At 35.9% G+C, this 22,666-nt stretch overlaps 5 protein-coding genes across 10 annotated transcripts; 3 read left to right on the top strand and 2 right to left on the bottom strand.

The window, feature by feature from the left end:
* Nucleotides 1–90: 90 nt before the first annotated feature.
* On the bottom strand, nucleotides 91–2,894 carry LOC104781371 (protein TONNEAU 1a). The gene is made up of 8 exons (XM_010506031.2): nucleotides 2,429–2,894; nucleotides 1,992–2,124; nucleotides 1,646–1,734; nucleotides 1,406–1,528; nucleotides 806–930; nucleotides 670–695; nucleotides 418–574; nucleotides 91–318 (listed from the first exon to the last, which is right to left on the bottom strand). Exons 1-8 carry the CDS (start codon nucleotides 2,513–2,515, stop codon nucleotides 276–278), a joined length of 783 nt encoding a protein of 260 aa, XP_010504333.1. The 5' UTR covers nucleotides 2,516–2,894; the 3' UTR covers nucleotides 91–275.
* Nucleotides 2,895–5,509: 2,615 nt separating this feature from the next.
* Nucleotides 5,510–6,325, top strand: LOC147946128 (uncharacterized). Its single transcript, XM_087509503.1, has one exon. The coding sequence runs from the start codon at nucleotides 5,510–5,512 to the stop codon at nucleotides 6,323–6,325; it is 816 nt and encodes a 271-aa protein (XP_087365629.1).
* Nucleotides 6,326–13,222: 6,897 nt separating this feature from the next.
* Nucleotides 13,223–16,395, top strand: LOC104781370 (AP2-like ethylene-responsive transcription factor SMZ). Its single transcript, XM_010506029.3, has 7 exons — nucleotides 13,223–13,818; nucleotides 13,908–13,933; nucleotides 14,369–14,399; nucleotides 14,562–14,649; nucleotides 14,746–14,894; nucleotides 15,703–15,782; nucleotides 16,013–16,395. Exons 1-7 carry the CDS (start codon nucleotides 13,403–13,405, stop codon nucleotides 16,264–16,266), a joined length of 1,044 nt encoding a protein of 347 aa, XP_010504331.2. The 5' UTR covers nucleotides 13,223–13,402; the 3' UTR covers nucleotides 16,267–16,395.
* A 606-nt stretch (nucleotides 16,396–17,001) lies between these two features.
* Nucleotides 17,002–19,885, bottom strand: LOC104781369 (pentatricopeptide repeat-containing protein At3g54980, mitochondrial). Its single transcript, XM_010506028.2, has one exon. The coding sequence runs from the start codon at nucleotides 19,771–19,773 to the stop codon at nucleotides 17,230–17,232; it is 2,544 nt and encodes an 847-aa protein (XP_010504330.2). The 5' UTR covers nucleotides 19,774–19,885; the 3' UTR covers nucleotides 17,002–17,229.
* Nucleotides 19,886–19,950: 65 nt separating this feature from the next.
* On the top strand, nucleotides 19,951–22,099 carry LOC104781368 (uncharacterized). Of its 6 annotated transcripts, XM_087510616.1 has the most exons (8): nucleotides 19,987–20,162; nucleotides 20,236–20,547; nucleotides 20,665–20,746; nucleotides 20,878–20,995; nucleotides 21,182–21,294; nucleotides 21,370–21,455; nucleotides 21,583–21,728; nucleotides 21,861–22,099. In XM_087510616.1, the coding sequence occupies exons 1-8, from the start codon at nucleotides 20,081–20,083 to the stop codon at nucleotides 21,912–21,914; spliced, it is 993 nt and encodes a 330-aa protein (XP_087366742.1). In that variant the 5' UTR covers nucleotides 19,987–20,080; the 3' UTR covers nucleotides 21,915–22,099. The 6 variants fall into 6 exon arrangements, 4 of the variants coding, with proteins under 4 accessions (XP_087366741.1, XP_087366742.1, XP_087366744.1 ...); XM_087510615.1 differs by having other exon boundaries at nucleotides 19,951–20,162; nucleotides 20,236–20,746; XR_015597061.1 differs by having other exon boundaries at nucleotides 19,985–20,162; nucleotides 20,236–20,746; nucleotides 20,874–20,995; nucleotides 21,587–21,728.
* The last annotated feature ends 567 nt before the right edge of the window (nucleotides 22,100–22,666 follow it).

Below are 22,666 nucleotides of genomic sequence, written 5' to 3'. Positions count from 1 at the left end.
AGATAAGAAGGAAGTGAAGTGATTATGCAACCACATTGTGCTTTCTTTGTGAACTCTTTATCTTCCCAAAGACAACTCCAGAAGAAAACATTACTACTAATTGTTTCATTCTTTCTTAGGGACAACCAAAGTTCTTATGGAGACAGATGTTCAGCGAAAACATAAAGAAGCTAATGAAAACGCAGTTGCAAATAACGACAACATACATATATCACGTACACACACCATTATCTAATCCAGCAGCTGATTTTTTTTTTTGTCCAAATACCCTAAAATCAATCCCTCCCTTCTCCTTCATTTGTTCCATCCCTCACATTCCTACAACACAAGCAAGCCCCATGGATCAGATTCACCCCACAACTTGTTTCTCATTTCAGTCTGCTATTCAATTCATGTTAAAGAGTCTTGAAAGCTTACCTCCAAGACGATGTTAAGTTCCGAGTTTTCCTATCGAGCTGAAGATTTTCTAGCGCCGCCGAAGCTCTCGTTACCTCTTCATGCGCATCTTGATTACCGTGTCTCCAATTGAATTCGTCTTTTCTGTACCCGGAAGTAGACAACCCGGCTCTTCTATCTGAAACATCATATTGAATTTATTTGTTATCAAAAAATCATGAAACATACACACTTAAACCAATAGTTCAAGAAAATAAGGAAATGATGACTAACCTGATGCTTGAGATGAAGCAACCGGCCTGCCATTATTATAAGTAAATCGATCATGTCAGACTCGTATGCAACATTGAAAGGTAAAAAAAATAAAAAACTTTGGTTTGGGAAAGCATGGTGTTGGAGTTAGGTGTACCTTCGTTGAGGAGGTAAGTTATCAGAAGCAGATGATCTGCGAGGAGGATTTCTAGACTCAAGGCTTGATGAAGACTCTGTTTCTGACTCTCTCCTTGAACTACCACCCGTGCCCTGCGTCATGCTCTGGAAAAAAATCATTACAGAAAATGTTGATCACTAAACCTGACGAGAATATAGCAAAAGACTGATAATAATGGTTTTACTGTAAGAGGATGGAAACATTAATCCTTGGATGTGAAGAGAACTCGAGGCTTGCAATTTGCTAAACTTGCTTCTCAAATCTCTGAAGAATTCTTATCTCGACTATGACACATTATTTTCTTGGAAAAGTGTGAGGTAGCGAGTACAAAGTACCATGATTTTATGTACGTTGGAGTTTATTAAGCTTCAGGTTAACCAACTAGTATTGTTCATCTACACTTATAGAACAGGAACAGAAAACACTACAACCCAGTAATCACATACTACATACAAGTGGACAATTTGTTTGAAGTATGGTAGTAAACCTTGTAAACCAAGAGAAAAAGTTATAGACAGTAAAATTCAGTTTTCCACTTGGCTGCAGACATATTCGCAGGGGAAGAAAAGAAAGACATACCTCGAACTTCAAGAATCCTTCAAGAACATCTAAAAGGAGCGGTCCACTATCTCCATTTCTGTTGAGCTCAAAACCATTGCTGCTACTAAAGTCGCATAACTCAGACTTCCACGAATCTTTTGGCTTTGCATAGGTTTTCAGGCAGAAGGCAAATCACCAGATAAATGAGAAAAATACATCCACAATCTTCTTAACTAAATGAAATATATAAAAAATCAAAGAAGGGATTATATTTATTACCAAATTGCTTTCTGGTTGATAAACTTTGAGCGTATGATTTAGTTGTGCCCAGTCCAAGTATTCACAAATCAACGCAGATAGTAACCTGCCTGCATTTCAACAGGTTAAAAAAAAATCAAGATGGCCTACTTAACTGCACAAAACCTCAACGTTCATAGTGTTTAGCCATAGGAGAAAGCAAAGTTTCGTTTTTCAAGATACGACTTCACATTTTGAACAAGCCAATAGTTACTGAGTATTAACAAAGCATGACAGGCTTGTGAAACAAACAAAATTTTCCAAGAAAAGATCCAAAGGATAAAAGTGAAAAGAGAGATATAAGCAAATCTTGTGAAAAGAAAAAAACCTGAAGGAGAAGCATGAAGCTGTCTTGCACGATCATTACAGCTTCCCAACAAAGCTGGAGGCAGCCCTTCATTGTTCTCTATCACTCTATCCTCTTCTTCAATTGCCTCAAACACACTCGCACGGAGCTCAGCCTACACAAGCAACTTAAACTCTCAGCAGCAGAAGTATAGAAAAAAAAAAAAAAAAAAAAAAAACTCTTCAATACATTAATTGTACAACGTAATTGGGAATTTCACATGAAAGTATCAAGATTCCAGATGCATATGCAATTAACAAAAAAAAATCGAACATTTCGATCTGAAAGCATGAACCCTAGAAAAAAAAGAGAGTAATGTACTCGTCTCTCCCCACAAATCTCTGCGAAATTTGAATGTGACTCGATAATGTAATGCACAGAACAAGAGAGGAGAAAGAAAAAGGAATGAAATTTAGTACCCGGATCTTAGCGAGAACACCTTTCTTCTCAAGGGTTCGAGTGACTAAGGTCTTGAGATCCATCATCTCTCTTGTGTAATCGTCCATCGTTGCCAAACACCCAAAAATCGAATCGAAAAGGGTAAGAAAATTAGGGTTTCTGATGTAAAAATTGGATTTCGCAAAGTTGGGGGTTTCGGCAAATCTGAAGATTTGGCCAGTCCCGTCCCGGAGATCAGAAAGAAAGAAAGACGTTGAAACAAAAAAAAAACAAAAAAAACAAAAAAGTAACTTCCTTTTTTTTCAAATGTTCCCCCGAAATATCAATAGTTTCCACTCTCATCCTACATTTAAATTTTTGTAATTTTGCCCCCAATCATTGTGGGAAATTTTAATTTTTGTTTTTTTGGAACTAAAATAGGATGCCAAGTTCACATTTTGAGATCTTCTTCAAAGTTGACAAAAAAAATGAAAATTCAAAGATGACAAATTGACAACGTAACACATTTGCATTAATGCGAGATGACTAAAAATAAAAATAAAAAGTGGGAAGTTTGGTCCAATATTGCCAAAGCATATGAAAAAAGAGAATGTGTTGGAACTGTTTTGTCCGGAATCGCGCCGGGTTATGGTAGAGGATTTGCTGCTACGTACTTTTCTTGCTAGGCTCATAGTTTTTGAGCATGACTGTACTAACCACCATCTATGATATTGAACCTTTTAGAAACCGATTGAACAAGTATGCATTTAATTAATGTCCACTCTCGCAAGTTGGGTCGTTGCAAAGGTCAGAGAAGGCAATCACTCGTTCTTAGATTATGATATATATTGGATGGAATGACCTAACCTTGCTAGCTTGTCGTTGAAGTTTGTATGTAAGTATGGTAACTTTAGTGTTAATCAAATTGACTATCTAATATAGAAAACAGAGATGCTAAGAGCATAACCATCGATTCTCTCAAGATGAGCTTTCAAATAATAGTTTAATGTAATAATATTATTTAATTTATATTTAATTTGTTTTTAAAAAATCAACCAATCAGATTTTAACATATAGCGAGAGAAGGGTTTAGGAGTGTCTCTCAAAGGCTGGAGACATTGTATCTCTCTTCTCAACTTTTTATTATTTTTATTTTTCTTATTCTTTTGACACTCACAAAAAATGACCAATGGTCATGCTCTAAAGTAGCTTATATATAGTTGATTAACCAATAACAAATAAATTAGTTACATACGAATATACGATCTAGAGTGAGAGTTTGATCTAAGGAATACGATCAAAAACGTAACTATATAAATAGATATCAAAGAGATCGATATAATACAAAATTATTATATCAGAATTCTATAAAGATACATTACGAAATACGAACAACTCTGTCGTATGTTTTAAAAAACAAAATCTATACTAGAATTTCTTATATTAATCAAGACGACACTCGTCGACAACTGTATTATCCAATCGGGCATATCATCTCCTTTGAAACTGTCCTGACATGGCGGCATGACTCTAAAGCATAATAATCGACGAAATAAAGACGAAAATAAACTTTCATACCAACATTAAAATTATATGGAAGAGTATATAGAGATGCTCGACAACGAAACATTAGTTTAAATTCTGATCTTGAATTCCTCAATTATTAAAATAAAAATGTTAGAAATCAAATCCAATACCCAGAAATGTTACGAGTAAAAAAAAAACAATACGGAAATGTGTTGCGTCAAAAATATACAGATATTTGTGATACATGTGTATATGAATTGTGTACGCATGTATAATGTAGATGTACATACATGTGTATATGAAATGTGTATTTGTATGTATGTGGATGTATTTTAATCCGATTAATTTATTCAGTTTGTTTCTTGATACTAAATTGCACCAAAATGTAAAAATAGCACCATAATATTTGTTCGGGATATAAACCATAGCATCGCCTAATTTAGTTCTCTTTCTTTATTCACCTAATTTGGCTAATTCTATTCTGCTTTTCTCTTTTCCATTTTTATGTGTCTCGCATAGTCACAAGTCACATACTGTCCCTATACCTAAAGAAGGAAGAGTCAAGAACTGAACAAGACACTAAAAGACTGAACAAGAGTTAAGACTCAGTTAAGACTCAGTTAAGAGCACATGTTTATTTCGAGAGGGCATTATCGTCACTCCAAGAGAAACAACTCGAGGGCTGAGCTCTTAATTAGCTTCTTTGCCCTTTTCGGAAACGAGGAGGGGAAGTCACCACGTCACCCAAAACTGTTCTGATAATCCGATGACACATCATATGTGCGTCAAACATTAAACCGAAAACGTTAAAACAACAAATTCTTTTCTAAAAAAAAAAAGATTGAGAAGTGAGAACAGCAACAACAACAACGAAATTTAAGAAGAAAAAAAAAATATGAAAAAAGAAACCAAGCAATCATCAAAGAATATGGTTGAATGCTCAATTATTAGATTTTATAACGTGCTTCATGCGTTTCCACTCGTTTCTCTATCGCCCTTTTCAATAGAACTGTTGGACCAACCAGCGAGCGTCATATTTATTAGTCTGAGCAACCCCTTCTCTATCTCTCTCTCACATACTTTGTAAAACACTATTACAATCGATCATGTGTTTACCAGAGATTGTTATGTTAAAGCTTGATAACCAAACAAACTTAAAAGACAGTTAGAACTAGGATATGTTAAATTTGAGATCTCAACATATCTTTATGAGAGAGTTTAGGAAATAAACCTTTCTAGAAAAAAGAATAATAAGATTCTAAAAGCTTATAAATAGAAGCCTTGTGTTCTTGGTTTTCAATAGAAAGAGATTTGTAAGCTTGAGAGAGATAAGAGAATTTATGTGCGAGAGAGAGCTTAGTGTTTTGAGCAAGTTTCACTAAGATAATAAAAGGAGTTCTTTTAAATTTCTGTTTTTCTTAAGTTCTTGATTCTATATTTGGTATCAGAGCTTAAACAATAGAATTAAGGGTTGTGAGATCATGTCAGAAATCGTACCTATGACGACAGCTGTAACCAACGTGAAGGAGGGAGGACTTTCGTCCATTCAATGCCCCGTCCTCACCATGACAAATTACATCGTATGGGTAATGTGAATGGAAGCCATGCTCAAGGTTCACAAGGTCTGGGAAACGATAGAACATGTATCAACAGATGAAGAGAAGAACGACCTAGCAAGAGTACTCTTGTTTCAATCCATTCCAGAAAACCTAGTTTTGCAGGTCGGTCGCCTTAAGACTGCAAAAGAGATTTGGGCTTCAATCAAAACAAAGTATATGGGAGCTGAGAGAGTCAAAGAGGCAAGACTTCAAACCTTGCTTTCAAGCTTCGAGAGAATGAGGATGAAAGAAACTGATACAATTGATGATTTTTCGGGGAAGCTAACAGAGCTTGCGTCTAAGTCATCTGCTTTAGGAGTCTCTGTTGATGATTCAAAGCTGGTTAAGAAGTTTCTTAACAGTCTTCCTCGACGCAAGTACATTCATATCATCGCCTCTCTCGAACAGGTGCTTGACCTCAACAAAACAAGCTTTGAAGACATAGTTGGTAGATTGAAAGCCTATGAAGAGAGGATTAATGAAGAAGAGAATTACTTCAAGGATCAAGGGAAACTCATGTATGCGAATAATGATTCTCAATTAGTACATGAGCCTGCAAGCAATAACAGAGGACGAGGAGGTCGCACTGCTGGTAGAGGAAGAGGACGAGGGCGTGGGAGACAGAATTACCGATGGCCTCAAGATAAGTCAAGAATTGTTTGTTTTAGATGTGATAAGTTGGGGCACATGGCTTATGATTGCCCTAATAGGTTGCTAAAACTGCAAGAAATTCATGAGAATGATGGTGATTCAACACAAGAAGCTGAGGAGCTGATGATGCACGAAGTTGTTATCTCAATGAGGAGAAAGTGAGACCAAAGAAGTACGAGTATCAAACTGATGTTGGCAACATTTGGTACCTCGATAATGGGGCGAGTAATCACATGACTGGCAATAGAATGTTCTTTAACAAGTTGGATGAAACGATAACAGGGAAGGTCCGATTCAGCGAGGACTCAAGAGTTGATATTCTGGGAAAAGGTTCTATATTATTTATCAGTAAGAGTGGCGATCACAAGGTCTTGGCCGATTTTTATTATATACCAAAGCTGAAAAGTAATATCATTAGTCTTGGACAGGCAACTGAGTCTGGATGTGAAGTCTGAATGCGAGACAAGATCTTAACTCTCCATGATAACAAAGGGAAATTACTTGTTAGTGCCACAAGATCGCGAAACCGGCTCTACAAGGTTCTCATGGAGGTTGAGAACATGAAGTGTCTTCATACCTCTGTTTCAACTGATGATGAACTATGACACGAGAGACTAGGACACATCAACCGAGAGACAATGAAGATGATGGTCAAGGAAGAAGTGGTTACAAGTATACCGAAGATAGAAGTTGCAAAGGAGACTTGTGGATCCTGTTTGCGTGCGAAACAACCAAAATCTGGTTTTCCCCAAGCTACATCATTCCGAGCATCACAACCTTTGGAACTTATACATGGGGATCTCTGTCGTCCTATCACACCCTCTACAGCCTCCCAGAAGAAGTATATCTTTGTTCTGATAGACGATCATTCACGGTTTATGTGGTCACTTCTTCTAAGAGAGAAAAGTGAGGCTTTCGATATATTAAAGGTATTCAAAGCAACAATTGAACAAGAGACAGGACTGCTGATCAAAAAATTCCGAACAGACAGGGGAGGAGAATTTACTTCGCTTGAGTTCAAAGATTTTTGTGATAAGAACAAAATTCAGAGACATCTAACAGCTCCATACTCACCTCAACAGAATGGAGTTGTGGAGAGAAGAAATAGAACACTAATGGAGATGACGAGGAGCATTCTTAAGCACATGAGTGTTTTAAATTTCTTTTGGGGAGAAGCAGTGAGGCATGCAACATATTTGATAAATAGGGTTGCAACTAGAGCTTTGAACAAACAAACACCCTATGAGGCGCTAAAGGGAAAGAAACTGAATATCAATCATCTTAAGGTGTTCGGGTGTATTGGTTACACAAGAGTAGAGACGCCGCATCTCAAGAAATTGGATGATAGATCAAAGATGTTAGTGTACCTCGGAACAGAGCCGGGATCAAAGGCATATCGACTTCTTGATCCTACAACAAGAAGAGTAACGGTTAGTAGGGATGTGATCATCGATGAGAATAGGAGCTAGAAGTGGAACAGTATCGAAGGTGATACTAGTGAACCTGGTGGGTTCACACTCACGTTCGGAGAAACAGGGAACAATGGTATTAGGGAACCAGAGATTGTTCAAACCTCAATAACAAATGATGAGAGAGGTAATGAGAACAACGAGGAAGAAGAGAAAGAGATGCCAGAAATCTTTGAGATTTCCGATGATGATGAGACAGAGCATCAATCAGCAGCTCTTAGAAGATCGGCTAGAGAAAGTAAGCTACCAAGTTACTTGGAAGATTATGTTCTCCTTGCGGATTTACAAGGAGAACAACTACTGTTGACTTTAGACGAAGAACCTTGGAGCTATGAAGAGGCTATGGAGCTAACAGTTTGGAGGGACGCTTGTGGAGAAGAATTAATCTCAATCGAGAAGAATAACACATGGTCGTTAGTTGATCTCCCACATGGTTCGAAAGCAATAGGTCTAAAGTGGGTCTTTAAGATTAAACGCAACTCTAATGGCAGTGTGAACAAATACAAATCTAGGTTGGTCGCGAAAGGCTATGTTCAAAGACAAGGGATAGACTATGATGAAGTGTTTTCCCCAGTAGCTCGTATTGAAACCATACGTTTCATAATTGCTTTAGCAGCTTCTAAGGGATGGGAGATACATCATCTTGATATTAAAACAGCGTTTCTTCATGGTGAACTAAGGGAAGACGTCTATGTTAGCCAATCGGAAGGATTTGTTGTAAGTGGAAGTGAAAACAAAGTTGACAAGTTGCATAAAGCTTTGTACGGTTTAAAGCAGGCGCCACGAGCTTGGAACAACAAGTTGAATCAGATCTTGAAGGAATTGGGTTTCGTTAAATGCTCCAAAGAACCCTCTATTTACAGGAAGCGAGAGAAGAAGCAACTACTTGTTGTAGCAGTCTATGTGGATGACCTTCTAGTGACCGGTTCTAGTCTTGATCTAATCTTAGAGTTCAAACGAGGAATGTCAACAAAGTTTGAAATGAGTGAGCTCGGTCTACTGTCTTACTATCTAGGAATAGAGGTCGAACAGAGCAGGGAAGGAATCACTCTAAGGCAAGAAAGATATGCACTTAAAATCCTAGAGGAGACTGGTATGAAAGAGTGCAATCTGGTTCACATACCGATGGATCAAGGTCTGAAATTGTGTAAAGCACAAGGTGAGAAATCAGTTGACGAGAAGCAATACAGAAGAAATATTGGTTGTCTGAGATACCTCCTACACACGCGTCCTGATTTGTCTTATAGTGTTGGTGTTCTAAGTAGATACATGCGAGAGCCAAAATAGTCACATGCAGTAGCTCTTAAGCAAGTCTTGAGGTATCTAAAAGGAACGATAACGTTTGGACTAAAATTCATGCGAGGAAATTCTAGTGGTTTGATCGGTTATAGCGATAGCAGCCATAACGTCGATGCTGATGATGGTAAGAGTACTTCAGGGCATGTGTTTTATTTCAATGAGTGTCTCATAACATGGTGCTCTCAGAAGCAAGAGATCACTGCTCTGTCATCTTGCGAAACTGAGTTTATGGCAGCTACGGAGGCTGCGAAACAGGCAATATGGTTGCAAGATCTATTAAGCGAAGTCATCGGAGAAGAGAGTCAAAAGCCAGTATTGCGGATTGATAACAGATCAGCTTTAGCTCTCACAAGGAACCCAATATTTCATGGGAAGAGTAAGCACATTCACAGGAGGTTTCATTTTATACGAAAGTGTGTTGAAAATGAACATATAGATGTGGAGCATGTTCCCGGGAGTTTACAAAAGGCGGATATTCTAACTAAAGGGCTAAGGAGAATCAAATTCAAGGAGATGAGAGATCTCATTGGAGTTCAAGAAGTGAAGGGGAGTGACATCAAGCTTAAAGGAGAGATTGTTGAGTTAAGCTTGATAACCAAGCAAACTTAAAAGGCAATTAGAACTAGGATATGTTAAATTTGAGATCTTAACATATCCTTGTGAGAGAGTTTAGGAAATAAAACTTTTCTAGGAAAAGGAATAATAGGATTCTAAAAGCTTATTAATAGAAGTCTTGTGTTCTTGGTTTTCAATAGAGAGAGATTTGTAAGCTTGAGAGAGATAAGAGAATTTCTGTGAGAGAGAGAGCTTAGTGGTTTGAGCAAGTTTTACTAAGATAATAAAAAGAGTTCTTTTAAATTTATGTTTTTCTTAAGTTCTTGATTCTATAGAGATGTTAATAGTTTCATTACCCTATATATAATTCTACAAAGACTGCAGACATCCTAATTCGTTTTTCAAAAGTCAGAAGCTTAGCTTTAGTATAAGAAGACTTCAACGAAAAATTTAGTCCAAATTCTGTGTCCGATCGAGTTTGTAAGCAATAAACCCCTATAAACTAGAAATGCGTTGTTTAGCTGAAGAAATTATAAACACAAGTGCACAAGCACAAGGTTAACAAAGGGATTAACCCCATCAGTAGTAATATATTCTTGTTAAATTTTCAAAGCAGTTAAAAATCAATGGTTGGTTAACGATGACATAGCTGATACAATCATTAAAAGAAGTTAGAGCAGTCCAATCAAATCTAGGCTTTTGAGTATAAAACTTTGAAGTGTAGATGACTTCAAAATAAATTATAACAGTGAACTATATAAATGATTAATGTCATAACGTTATTGTGCACTGCAAGTTATAAATAATGTAAGAAAAAAAAAGTTAGATTTTTTTTTTACCTATTGGCCAATAAGGAAGATAATCTAGACCACAACATAAACTATACAATAATAATTAAAAAATGATAGATGTGTAATCTAAAGAATAGAGAGAGATATTTTTAGTCTTACCAAATAAGGAAAGGCCAGATTCCTTAAAATCTAAAGTTTTTAGATAAACTGACGGCTGGGATTTGAGAACCAGACTTATCATCAAGTCTATCATATTGTAAAGATTTGGAGTTTGATTAGTGAGAGTGGTTGAATAATATGACAATTGACGTAACGCCACTGTCGTCCTTCTGTCTCCATTAAGGTTTCTCTCTCTCTCTTACTACTCTACTGCTCTCAATACATAAAGAAATAGTAGTTGGCATATTGGACCTTCATTGGTTTGGGCCCTAAACGTGTAAACATCACACACCCTCTCTCTCTTATTCTTTTATTCATTGACCATTACACATCTATCATTTTTTAATTATTATTGTATAGTTTATGTTGTGGTCTAGATTATCTTGCTGTTCCTCCAATTATTTGGAATTGAAGATCCATTCCATTACGAAGAGAGAAACAAAAAAAAAAAAAATCGTGAGGAGGATAGTTAAAATATCTTACCGTCCATTTTAAAATACGTTTTCCTGTATAACTTTAATAGGATTTAACCAAAAAAAAAAAAAAAATTACAATAAGAAAGTAGCAACTCTTTATTAAATTTAGTGTTTCTTAAGCCTTTCTGAAAACAGTTATTGTTTATTAATTATTAGTACTGTAGTGGTAAAAATATATATCTCTAATAATAAAACCATTTTAGTAAAATTTGAATCGGAGAGATTAAATTATATGTTCATACAAAGAAATAAGAGAATACATAATGTTTCTAAATACGACATGTTGATATAAACTTATAATGACACGGTAGAGAAGAAGCTCATACACGAAAAGAGATCCACAAACAGTTGGAGAAGATATAATAAGATGAAATGTAAGCGAGTTCTCCTTCTTGTAGATCAACCATATAAGCTAAATCTTCAACTCTCACGAAATCTCAATCAAGATTTAGCTTTTTTTTTTCCCCCAAGGACAACCCTTTTCCATTTAAACGAAAGATTACGAACACTTAGAGAGGCCGACAGACTAAAAAAAAAAAAAGATAAAGGATTGTCCTGATTCGTTAAATGACGACGCACAGAGAAACAAAATTCACATGTGATTTCATTTCACACGTTGAAGATATCTAACTATCTAAGTATACCAAAACAAAATCCCTGACCGTTAGATTGTTTTCACTTTTCATATCTTGGCACGTTTGGAATCACACGAGGGACCTATCACCCTCAATAATTGCTGTCGCTACATATATGCCAAATGATAATTTATTATTAGAAAGAAACTTTTTTTTTCTTCTTGTATCAAAAGATTAGCAAGAAACTAATGTTGATGAATTGTGTTTCATATATTCTTTTGTAATAAAACATTCTTAAACACAAATACTAGTATTTCACTTATAACACCAACATGTTAGAATAAAATTACAATTTCAGATGTAGTTATATAGAAAATGATTTCTTTGATGTTAGTCAATAGTCATATTGTATACCCATCGATCACTCTTCCGCCTCATCATTAGTTTACGTTTTTTTTTTCAAATTCAGGTCCAATCATGTATAGAGATCGTTTAGTTATGGAAGAAAGAAAAATTATGTAATTATCAAAGAACAAGGAAAAAGTTTCCTAATCAAGGATTAATTTTCTTTATTTGTTGATACTAATAGTATGTCCTAAGCACACCAAAAAAAAAAGAAAAAAACACTACACTAAACAAAAAGGTGGAACAACAACCGCATAATTCATCATGATTCCTCAAAACGTTGTCGTCAAAACTCTATTACCGACTACCAAACATATCTATAACAAACATAGTATCATCGATATAATACTTGTTATAGCTGTCCAATTATGTTAGTATTCAATGAAAAATTGTACAATTGTTAAGATTTGTTAATTCTCAATATTGCTACTAGGATGTTGAAAATTTCAGATATTGACTTTTTTTATTTCTGTATAATTGACGGAGCTATCTTATTTTCATTGATATTGTTTGGTTATATTGTCTTTAATAACGTACACTTGTCAATTAATAAGAAAATTATAATCTTATGTATATAGACAATACTACATTCGAGCATGCATTAACAATGTCTTCGGCAATTAAACTATAAATTATAATGGTTGGATATTTTTTTGTTCAGAAGAGCATAGAAACTACTCTTCAACCAATAAGAATAAAATACGTTCTTTAAGGTTTGACTTTTGGTTTAATTATTATTAGAAACAACATTTATAAATGTTTTCTTAAACTCTTGCTGATGTTATCAATTTTCTTGAACTTGTTGATGACTCGATCAAAAGATGTAAAAATTAGATAAAAAAAACGTAATCAAAAGCACTGTATAATCAAGCACCACGAGGTCTTTTACAGTAGTAGAAAGCTAGAAAGATAGTACTGTCTATACGTAATTACGCATCTTGATGTTTTTACTCCTCTCTTTTAACTTTCTCACCTATTTGATGGCATTATTTATTAAAATTATTATGATTATGAAATTAGGTCGAGTTCATTAAAAGGAAGATAAAGATTCAACAGATTATTTTTGCTTTTTTACATCGTAGTAACGCGTTGATCAGTTTACGACGACATCAAAAGTGTTAAGTAAAATTCATCGTACAACCCTCTACGGCTCCCATATTTAATTAACCAAAAGAAAACTAATATGTAGGACAAAATAATATTTATTCGATACATCGGCAAGACAAGTACAATTATATAATTTTAAAAATCTATAGACAATTGATTTTTACAAAAAAAAAAAAAAAAAAAAAAAAAAGTTGAAAAAGGCAAATAAAGGGCAAGTGTATCCAATGCAACCTTCACAATGAACACGTCCCACGTTCTTTTTTCTTCCCTCTTTTAGAAGTCTCTCTCTCTCTCTCTCACATTTTGCCACTTATCTTCTCTCTCTCTCTCTCTCTGCCTCTCTATCTCTCTTCTCGCCGGAAAAAAAAAGAAGGACGCTGTTTGTTGCTACTAAGACTCGATCATGTTGGATCTTAACCTTAAAATCTTTTCTTCCTATGACGAGAATCAAGATCGTAAAGTACCATTCATGATCTCAACCACCGGTGAAGAAGAATCTAACTCCTCCTCCTCCAACTCATCCACCACAGATTCTGCAGCCGGAGATGCTTTCATCACTTTTGGAATTCTCAAACGTGACGATGACGTCACTCCCCCTCCTCCTCCTCCTAAAGAAACAGGAGATCTCTTTCCTGTGGCTGATGCTCGTCGGAGTATTGAATTCTCAGTCGAGGACAGTCACTGGTTGAATCTGTCTTCTTTACAAAGGAATACACAAAAAGTGTTGAAGAAGAGCAGAAGAGGACCAAGGTCTCGAAGCTCCCAATATCGTGGCGTCACTTTTTACCGTCGCACCGGTCGTTGGGAATCTCATATTTGGTAAACAATCAAAATTAAATTTTGTTTATTTTCATTATTATTGCTATATTTATCTCTAATTTTGGTTTTGGGATTTGATGAATTTGTAGGGATTGTGGAAAGCAAGTTTATTTGGGTAAGTATAGAGCAGATTTTTTTTATAAAAATTATTGGGTCGTGACTACCTTTTTTTAATTACGTGTGTGTATGTCTATTTATAGTCATAAATAATGAATCTATCATATTTTTGTGATACATTTGATTTGTAGATTTGGTCTGACAAAGTCTGTTAACAAGTACCGCTAAAAAAGTTTTTTTTTTTTCCTTTTTTGTTAACTATCTATTTTTTTCTTCTTTAAGAGATGAATAGCGTTAAATAAAATAAAAAAAAAGAGATGTATCTTTTTTTATTCTGTAAAAGACAAAACATAATAGACTATTATTACAGCTCATGACATATGTTTGTTTGTTACTTCTCTATCTTTCACGTTTGATTCATTGATTGAACACATTTTGCTGATTAATGATCTAACTTTTGTTTTCCTTTCACTTTTTTTTTTCGTTGTAACAGGCGGATTTGATACTGCCTACGCAGCAGCAAGGTAAAACAAAACTCTATATACAATAGACTTAATTATTTTCGTTACTTTATTCGTCATTTTAATTAGTGTAATTTTGTCAACATATACACATTAGAGTTTGTTGGAGACAATAAAGAAATATGAATTTGACTTATTAATAAGTGAACATATAATATATACCAGGGCGTACGACCGAGCTGCTATCAAATTCCGTGGTCTCGATGCAGACATCAATTTCGTGGTGGATGATTACAGGCATGACATCGATAAGGTTAAACCATAATTAATACGTTATGAAGATAGGTTATTTCTATGTATTTTTATTCGAAATACGTATGGAACTAACTAATCTATAAATGACGTGCAGATGAAGAATTTAAATAAGGTGGAGTTTGTGCAAACACTTAGGCGAGAGAGTGCGAGTTTCGGAAGAGGAAGTTCCAAATACAAAGGCTTGGCTCTTCAGAAATGCACCCAGTTCAAAACTCATGATCAGATTCATCTCTTTCAAAACAGGTACCATTTTACACGTAAAATGTAAAATGATATCGATCCTTAACAAGTTTAAAGTAGTGATAGTTGTCTGAGTACATGAATAAAATATATGGTTGAAATACTCATACTTTCTGATATATATGGCCTAATTCTACTATTTACAATCTACATCATGGAAAATACATTTCACTTCACCTATATACATTATTGAATTTATTATGTTTATTCTATCAATTCATCTAGTGCTTCACCATTCAAAGCCTAACTTTCACTTTTTGGAGAAAAATTAATGTTGTCCTACATAAATTCAAACTTGCTTAGAAAAGTTACAACAAACCTAAGAATATTTATTTATATATACTGAAAGAGAATTTAAAAGAAATAATATTTTTTTATTCAATTCAATCACATATGACCACATTAATATTTGTTTGGTTTAAATATGATTCTTAATTAAAATTACTTAAAATACAATAATTATACAGAAAAAAATAAATAGTCCACATACAATGACTCCAAACTAAAATAAAATAAAAAACCTCGAGAAGGAACACATTTTTTCTACCCAAATTCATTTTTCGAATTCCTTGGTAATTTTCAAAAACTTTTAATTATCCCCCTCAAACTAATACCAAGCCAAAGTTACTTTTGTTTCGATTTTTGTTTAACCTTCTTATGTGCAAACTTGAAAGTTCTTATATAGTCCGTTTTAAGAGTTTGGTTTCTTTTTCACAGATAAACACCATTATTTACCTAAAAAATGAAACAAGAGTTAGTGTAATGTTATGAGTAACTTGGAAATTGTTATACGTGTGTAAACAAATCACAGAGGATGGGATGCAGCAGCAATAAAATACAATGAGTTGGGAAAGGGAGAAGGAGCCATGAAGTTTGGTGCCCATATTAAAGGTAATTGATAAATGTTGGTAACAATGTATATATATATGTTTATTATACGACTGGTTAATAAATTTAAGTGAACATTACCAATATTCACTACCATAAATTTCACATTTATTTTTGATTTGATAAAGCAAAAAAAACCGTAGCTAGCTAGCTAACCTTTTTCATCAAAATTTTAGCATCCTCTCTTTACGCTACTAGTTAGTTATCAAGTTGTTTTTTTTTTTCTTTTTTAGGGAATGCTCACAATGATCTTGAACTAAGTCTTGGAATTTCGTCGTCATCTGAAAATATGAAGTTGACAACGGGCGATAACTACAAAGGTATCAATTGGTCCACGATGGGTTTGTTCGGTAAGCAACCATCGATATATTTACCCATGACGACGGCGACCATGAAACCTTTGAAGACAGTTGCAGCATCATCAGGATTCCCTTTTATCAGCATCACCACTTCCTCTTCCTCCATGTCCACTTGTTTTGATCCATAGGATCGATCCATCTACTACACTCTTTTAACTATAATATATATATTTTTCTCTATCTCATTATTGTATATCGACCATAAATTTGATTCTTTCCTTCATGAGTGAGAAATATTGGAAGTGTTTGTTCTCTAACTTCATGTGAAATTATATACCAAACTTGGTTGTTATCATCAAGAAGCATTTGCACATAGACAAAATATGAAAAAGATATTTCTAGTGATGTTGTTTTTCTTGACAAGATGAACTTTATTCAAAAAAATATCGTGACTATTTCGTATTATAATTTAGTTCGCAATACACGTACAATCAAGCTTTTGATATTAATTAAATCTGATACTAAGTCACCAAGCTATAAATTGAAAACCCCAAAACCATCTTTTATGAGCAAAGCTGATCTCAGAAGCAGGCAAGAGACAAACAAATAGAAAGACTATCCGAATCTTGTAACTTAAACGGTTTTAATACTATAACCTCGCAGGCTTAGCATTGTCTATATTCTCACTCATCTCCTCCTATACTTGTGTCAGTTTCAGGTCTATCCTTTCTGGGTTTTGAATCTGGAAGAAGGCTACGCGTTTTCCTGTTCCAGTTCACATCGAGCAGCCTTACTCAGTGCACTGGTTTCATCACTCGCCAACTTATTAGATGCTTCAGAAGACCTTAAAAAAAAACTGCAACCTCGTTTACATGACGAGATAAAGAAGCTCAGTATAAGAAAGAACACAGTGTCACTTCTTCTGGTTTAAAATACGTCAATGTTTTATAAAATTGACTAAAACAGAAGGCTCTTCTTTAGTTTCTTTACATTAAGTGTTTAAAAGTCTCCCTCTTTCATGAATAACATCCATACTAAAACCGTGCAGATTGAAATAGTGCACACCTTAAGTAGTCAGATTTAACGGGTCTCACGGAAAGCCAAAGCTAACTCTAACTCATCGGTCAATAACGTGGCAAGGTTTCGCCAGACTACAAACTTGCTGCACGCGTAGGTTGAAATTTTCCGACTTTCCCACTAACTAGAATATCAAATGTAGCACCATCGGGTAGAATACCCTTGTCAAGCATCTCATCGTGAAGTTTAAAAGCCTCATCGAGATTTCCTTCTCTGTAATGTCCTGCAATCACCGTGTTGTAGATAAGAACATTTGGAGTCACATTATTCTTCTTCATCTCCTCAAACATCTTAACCACTTTCACAAACTGTCCCTTCTTGCTAAGACCGTTTACAATGACTGTGTACATGATTTCATCAGGGACAATACCCACCGCCTGCATTTCTGTGTACAAATCAGAGGCGAGGATCAAATCTCTTTCTTTCAACAATCCATCAATCAGTGTTGTATATGTACCAAGATCACATCGTAGACCGTCTTTCAACATTTTCTTGTACAGATCAAGCGCAGCTGCCATGTTCCCCAGGTTACGATATCCAGATATCAAGCTGTTGTAAACAGGTTGGCTTGGTCTCAGTCCTTCTTCAATGAGTTCAGAGAACAGAGCAGATGCGCCTTCCATGTTACTCTTTTTGCAGAACCCATCGATAAGAGCACCATAAGCTGTAATATCGAGTTTAACACCTTTGTTCTTCATTTCGTCTCTCATTTCCAATGCTTGATCCATTCTGTTATTTTTGCATAAACCATTCATCAAGCTGGTATAAGTTACGACGTCTGGAGAAACACCATTGCCACACATCTCCTTGTAAGCTGCAACCGCAGAATCCATTTCACCCTCTTTGATTAATCCATCTATAATGCTGTTGTAACTCATGCAACTAACACAAAACCGTTTTTCTTCGATCATATTTGCCAACACTTCTCTTGCTTTGGATGTCTGACCAACTTTGCATAAACCATTGATAATTGTTTGGCATACGACCCCGTTGACTTCATTACTGGAAGAAGTCATTTGATTGATGACTTCCAAAGCGTTCTCTTCATCATGATTCTTGAAACATCCATCAATCAGAATGGAATACGTGTAGTTATTCGGCTTTAGACCCTTTTCCAGCATATTCGAAAAAACAGTACGAGCCAAGTCCATGTCTTTTTTTCTGCAATGGGCAAGCATCACGTTATTGTAAGAAACTACATCTGGTTCAAGACCTCTAGTTTCCATCTTCCTCAATAACTCTGTGGCTTTGTCTATCTTACCTTGCTTGCATAACCAAGATAATATACTGTTACATATGAACACATTTGCAAGACCGGTTTCAAAAGACTCGTCAAAGAGTTTCAGTGCCTCTTCCTCTTTCTGGCCTTTCAAACACCCTTTAATTATTGCGTGGACATGAAAGACAGAAAGAGTAAGACCTAAACCTTCCATTTTCTTGTAAAACTCAAACGCCTTATCTATTTCTCCGTTCTTACTACACCACTCTATCAGAACCGAAAACGTAACGATGTTTGGAGAGGGGCCTTCCTTTTCCATCTGATGAAACAATTCCAAAGCACTACCCAAGTCATTGATCTTGCAGTACCCCTTGATCAGACTCGTTGCAGCAACTACATTCATCGGTATCCCATCACTCACCATCTCATCCTTAATTCTAACTGCCTCCTTCATGTTACCTTGCTTCACGGAAGCCACAATCACAGAAGTATACGTTTGCTGCGAGGGGACACACAACTTTTTCTCCTTCATCTCTCTCAATAAACTCTTAGCCCTAGCCAAATTGAGCGTCTTGCAACAAGCCTGAACAGCAAGACTATACAGTAAATCATCAGGTTTTGCTCCTCTCTCGATAGCTCTACTAAAAGCCTCCAAAGCTTCCTCAGGCTTCTCTTCTCTCAAACTAGCTCGCATTAACAATTGCGTCGTGCAATTATCACCATCAACACCAATGGCAGCCATTCTACTATATAGCTCCTTAGCTTCAGCTATCGAATTCCTTTGAACTAAAGCACTCAAGGTCCTATTCACATATGGAACAAATGGAATCACACCTAGTTCTAACATCTGACTGAGTATATCCACCGCATCATCCGTTTGCCTCTTCTTGGAATAAGCATTCAACAAGTAATTAAAAGCTCGTGAATTCACTTCAAAGCCAAATAATTTCGCGGAATCCACCAAACTACTGAACGAAACACTTGGCATTGGGGTTGGATTGCTCGTGGAAACGTACCGTATGAGAAAATCGCTTGCGCGTCCGCAGGTATCAGGAGAACTAACAAGAATATGAATGAGTAGCCAGAAGAGGTCACCCTCTTCAAAGCTTCCACGCCATGGTCTAGCCCAATTGTAGAACTGAAGAGCAGATTCTGGGTTGTTCCTGCGATTGAGAAGAACTCCGATTACAGATGCATCGTCCTTCAGATCAGGCTTAGCAGGAGAAAGACTCGCTTCGGAGGTAACTAGAGTGGATCCGTAAACTAGTCTCTGCTCTTCTTGACTTGGATTCTCAGATTCTTTGGGAAACTGAGACAGTGAACAAAAGGGTTTACTGTTTCTCAAGCAACGAAGACGAAGCCGTGAAGAGATTTTTCTAAAAACCAATAAAGATCTCATCTTTTTTTTTTTGGGTTCTCTAAACTAGGATCGTCAGCAGAGAAAAGAGAAGACTTTGAGAATCAGAGAGATCGGAAAAAAAAAAAAAGCTTAAACCCTAATTCATATACTAAACGGCGTCGTTTAGAAGTTTTTCCCCATTTTTTAAATGGATTTAATTTTCTTGTGCCCCTATCCCATTTTTATTTTTATTATTGAGGGGTTTTTGAGAAATTTGTTTTAATGTAAAGGAGGTATGAGATTGTTGTCCTTTTAAAAACCTTCTCTTTCCCCAGAGCACAAGGAAGGGGAGAGAAGCAAAGCAAAGATGTCGAATTGCAGATTTCTCTACCATAACGGTGTCGTTTTGGAGGCTCCCCCCGTCACTACCTTCCTTGAATCGCACACGGGTACGCAATCAAGACTGTGAAAGTTTAAATTTTTGTTTTTGATTAGTTAAGGTTTACTGAGAAATATCTACAGGTGCGTATACAACGACGAGAACGATTAACAATGGAACTAGTTTCTTGTTCTGGGAGAGACATATGAAGAGACTCTCTAACTCAATTCGTATCCTTTTGAATTCAAAGCCCGATCTTTTGTTCAGTTCTTCTGGGTCCTCCTCCTCATCACCGCGGTTTTGGATGAATCATCATCATCATCAACCAGTTCCCTATTCGAGTATTTACGATCTAGTCAATGGTTCGATGAGCGAGGCCCTGAAGTCTGTTGTGATCAAGGAAAGTGGAAGAAGTAGTTATGGAGAAGAATTAGCGGTTACTGTTCTTGTCACTGGTAATGTGGAGAAATTGAATAGGTTAGAAGATGATGATGGGAACAATTGTGATGATGAGGAGAGAAAGGTTCTTGATTCACTCCATGTTTCGTTGCATATTGGTGCATACTCTTCAGGTGTTGGAGAAAACGCGGCGAGTTTGGCTTTGGTTGGTCGTGGTCGAGATGTTGCTGCTGCTAAATACTCAGACTGGGTTAGGTATTGTGTGCTTGTTGCTCATTTTAACACGATTCTTGATAGCTCAGGGTTTTTTTTTTAAGCTTGTGTTGGATTACTCCGAATTTTGTTGTTGTTTCTTCTTTCGTATATGTGATTTGTGATTTAGGCAGGCTGAGGAAGCCTCTGGAGAAGTTTAGACCTCTTTCGACTACTGAACTTCTTTTGTCAAACGATGGTGATCATTTGCTTGAGGGCTGCGTCACCAACTTCTTCGTTGTTTGCCGCAGGGTACTAACAAATTTTGTTCCCCTTGATATTTTTGTTCAAGCACCAATGTGATTATATGATGTTTATTTGTCTCTGTTTAAATGAGTATCACAATTGTGAAAACAAGAACCTTCTACGTGCATTTTAGAAGTTTGATTTTTTTTTTTGTTTGCCCACTGCATGATTTACCGTTGGATCTCATTCTAGGTGAAGAAGTCATCTGAGAATCTCTACGGCGGGAGTTTGAGCGAGTTTGAAGTGCAGACCGCACCTATAACTGATGGTGTGCTTCCAGGAGTTATAAGAGACCTTGTCATCGAGTAAGAAATTTTATAAAGAGTGTGTTGATTAGAGTAGTCTCTGTTTATGGTCTGACCAATGCTTTTTCTTGACAGAGTGTGTTTAAGCAAGGGGATTCCATACCGCGAGAGAGCACCCTCGTGGTCTGACCGTGAGCTTTGGGAAGAAGCCTTCATTACAAGTAGATGTTTTGATATCCAAAATCTGTTTTGTATCTTCTCGCATACACGTTTTGGCCGAACACACTTTTTTTATATGTTGTGTGGTGTTTGTATATTTTAACATCCCAAGAACTCTTTTGGATTTAGGTAGTCTGAGGATTTTGCAGCATGTAGGAACGATTAAAGTACCAGTTGGTTCATTGGAAGCATTGGCTTGTAACAAACCTGAGGAGATTCAGTGGAAGGAGAAAAAGTTTAAAGAAGGACCTGGGATGATCACTGAAGTAATCCAGGTAAAGCTTGTTTCGTTGATTACCCTTAGTTAAAAGCATAGGTTTAGTCCAGTTTTGTTCAACTTTCTTTTGAGTGAATCAAAGATGGAAGAAATCACTCAAAAATGCGATGATATTTTGTTGTTGGAACAGAAAGCGATAATGGAGAGAGGTATTGAAGAAGGGTTCCCGTTGAAGGCCTTTTAGTGCTCTCCACATGATCTTGCCAAAAATGTTGCCAAATCATAACTTATTATTCACAGCGCTCTCGTCGACCCTTTTAATATCTGTAGTTTGATATACTACAAGTTTATTGTCATAACCACAAGTAAAGACAAATTTCCAGATCGATCACTATTGACGCTAACTTAAAGATGGAAAACTGAACTAAACCTCTTTTGTTGTTGTTTTATAATTGGATGATGCTTGCATTTGTTGTTTTTTTCTTTCTACAACTACACGCGAGAAGAAGAATGGAAAAAGACGAAGAGACGAAAAGAGATTGGCTGCCCCCACGAGAGGCCGCCTGACTATCACAAACTTATCCACCACAAACAAACGCTAGCTGGTCTTATGAGTTACAACTTAGTCCACCACTAATAATTTGCAATATGAGAGAGAGCTACAACTACTGTCATTTCCAAAAGCATGGGTATATGACTTGTGATGTGATAGATGACTCTTCTAGTCTTCTAGATATGAAATTCATGAAAGATACGCACGCTCAACTTTCAGATCATACGATGGACTCATTTAAAATAAAGTAAAAAACATCCAAAGCACAAGAGATAATACACAACCTTTTATAAATGTATATTGTTGTTTTTATTCGAATTTTTTTAAAGAAAAATACACATTATTTTGAACAAAAACCAAACACATATTGAGGGATAATTAAAAAAGAACCAATGGTCAACATAAACAACTACTATAAACTTGACGACAAAAAAAAAAAAAAA

This window comes from Camelina sativa, chromosome 4, assembly GCF_030686135.1.
Source record: "Camelina sativa cultivar CO46 ecotype springtype chromosome 4, ASM3068613v1".
Taxonomy (NCBI): domain Eukaryota; kingdom Viridiplantae; phylum Streptophyta; class Magnoliopsida; order Brassicales; family Brassicaceae; genus Camelina; species Camelina sativa.
The sequence above is the reverse complement of the archived record's forward strand: the minus strand, read 5'-3'. Positions and strand labels throughout refer to the sequence as shown.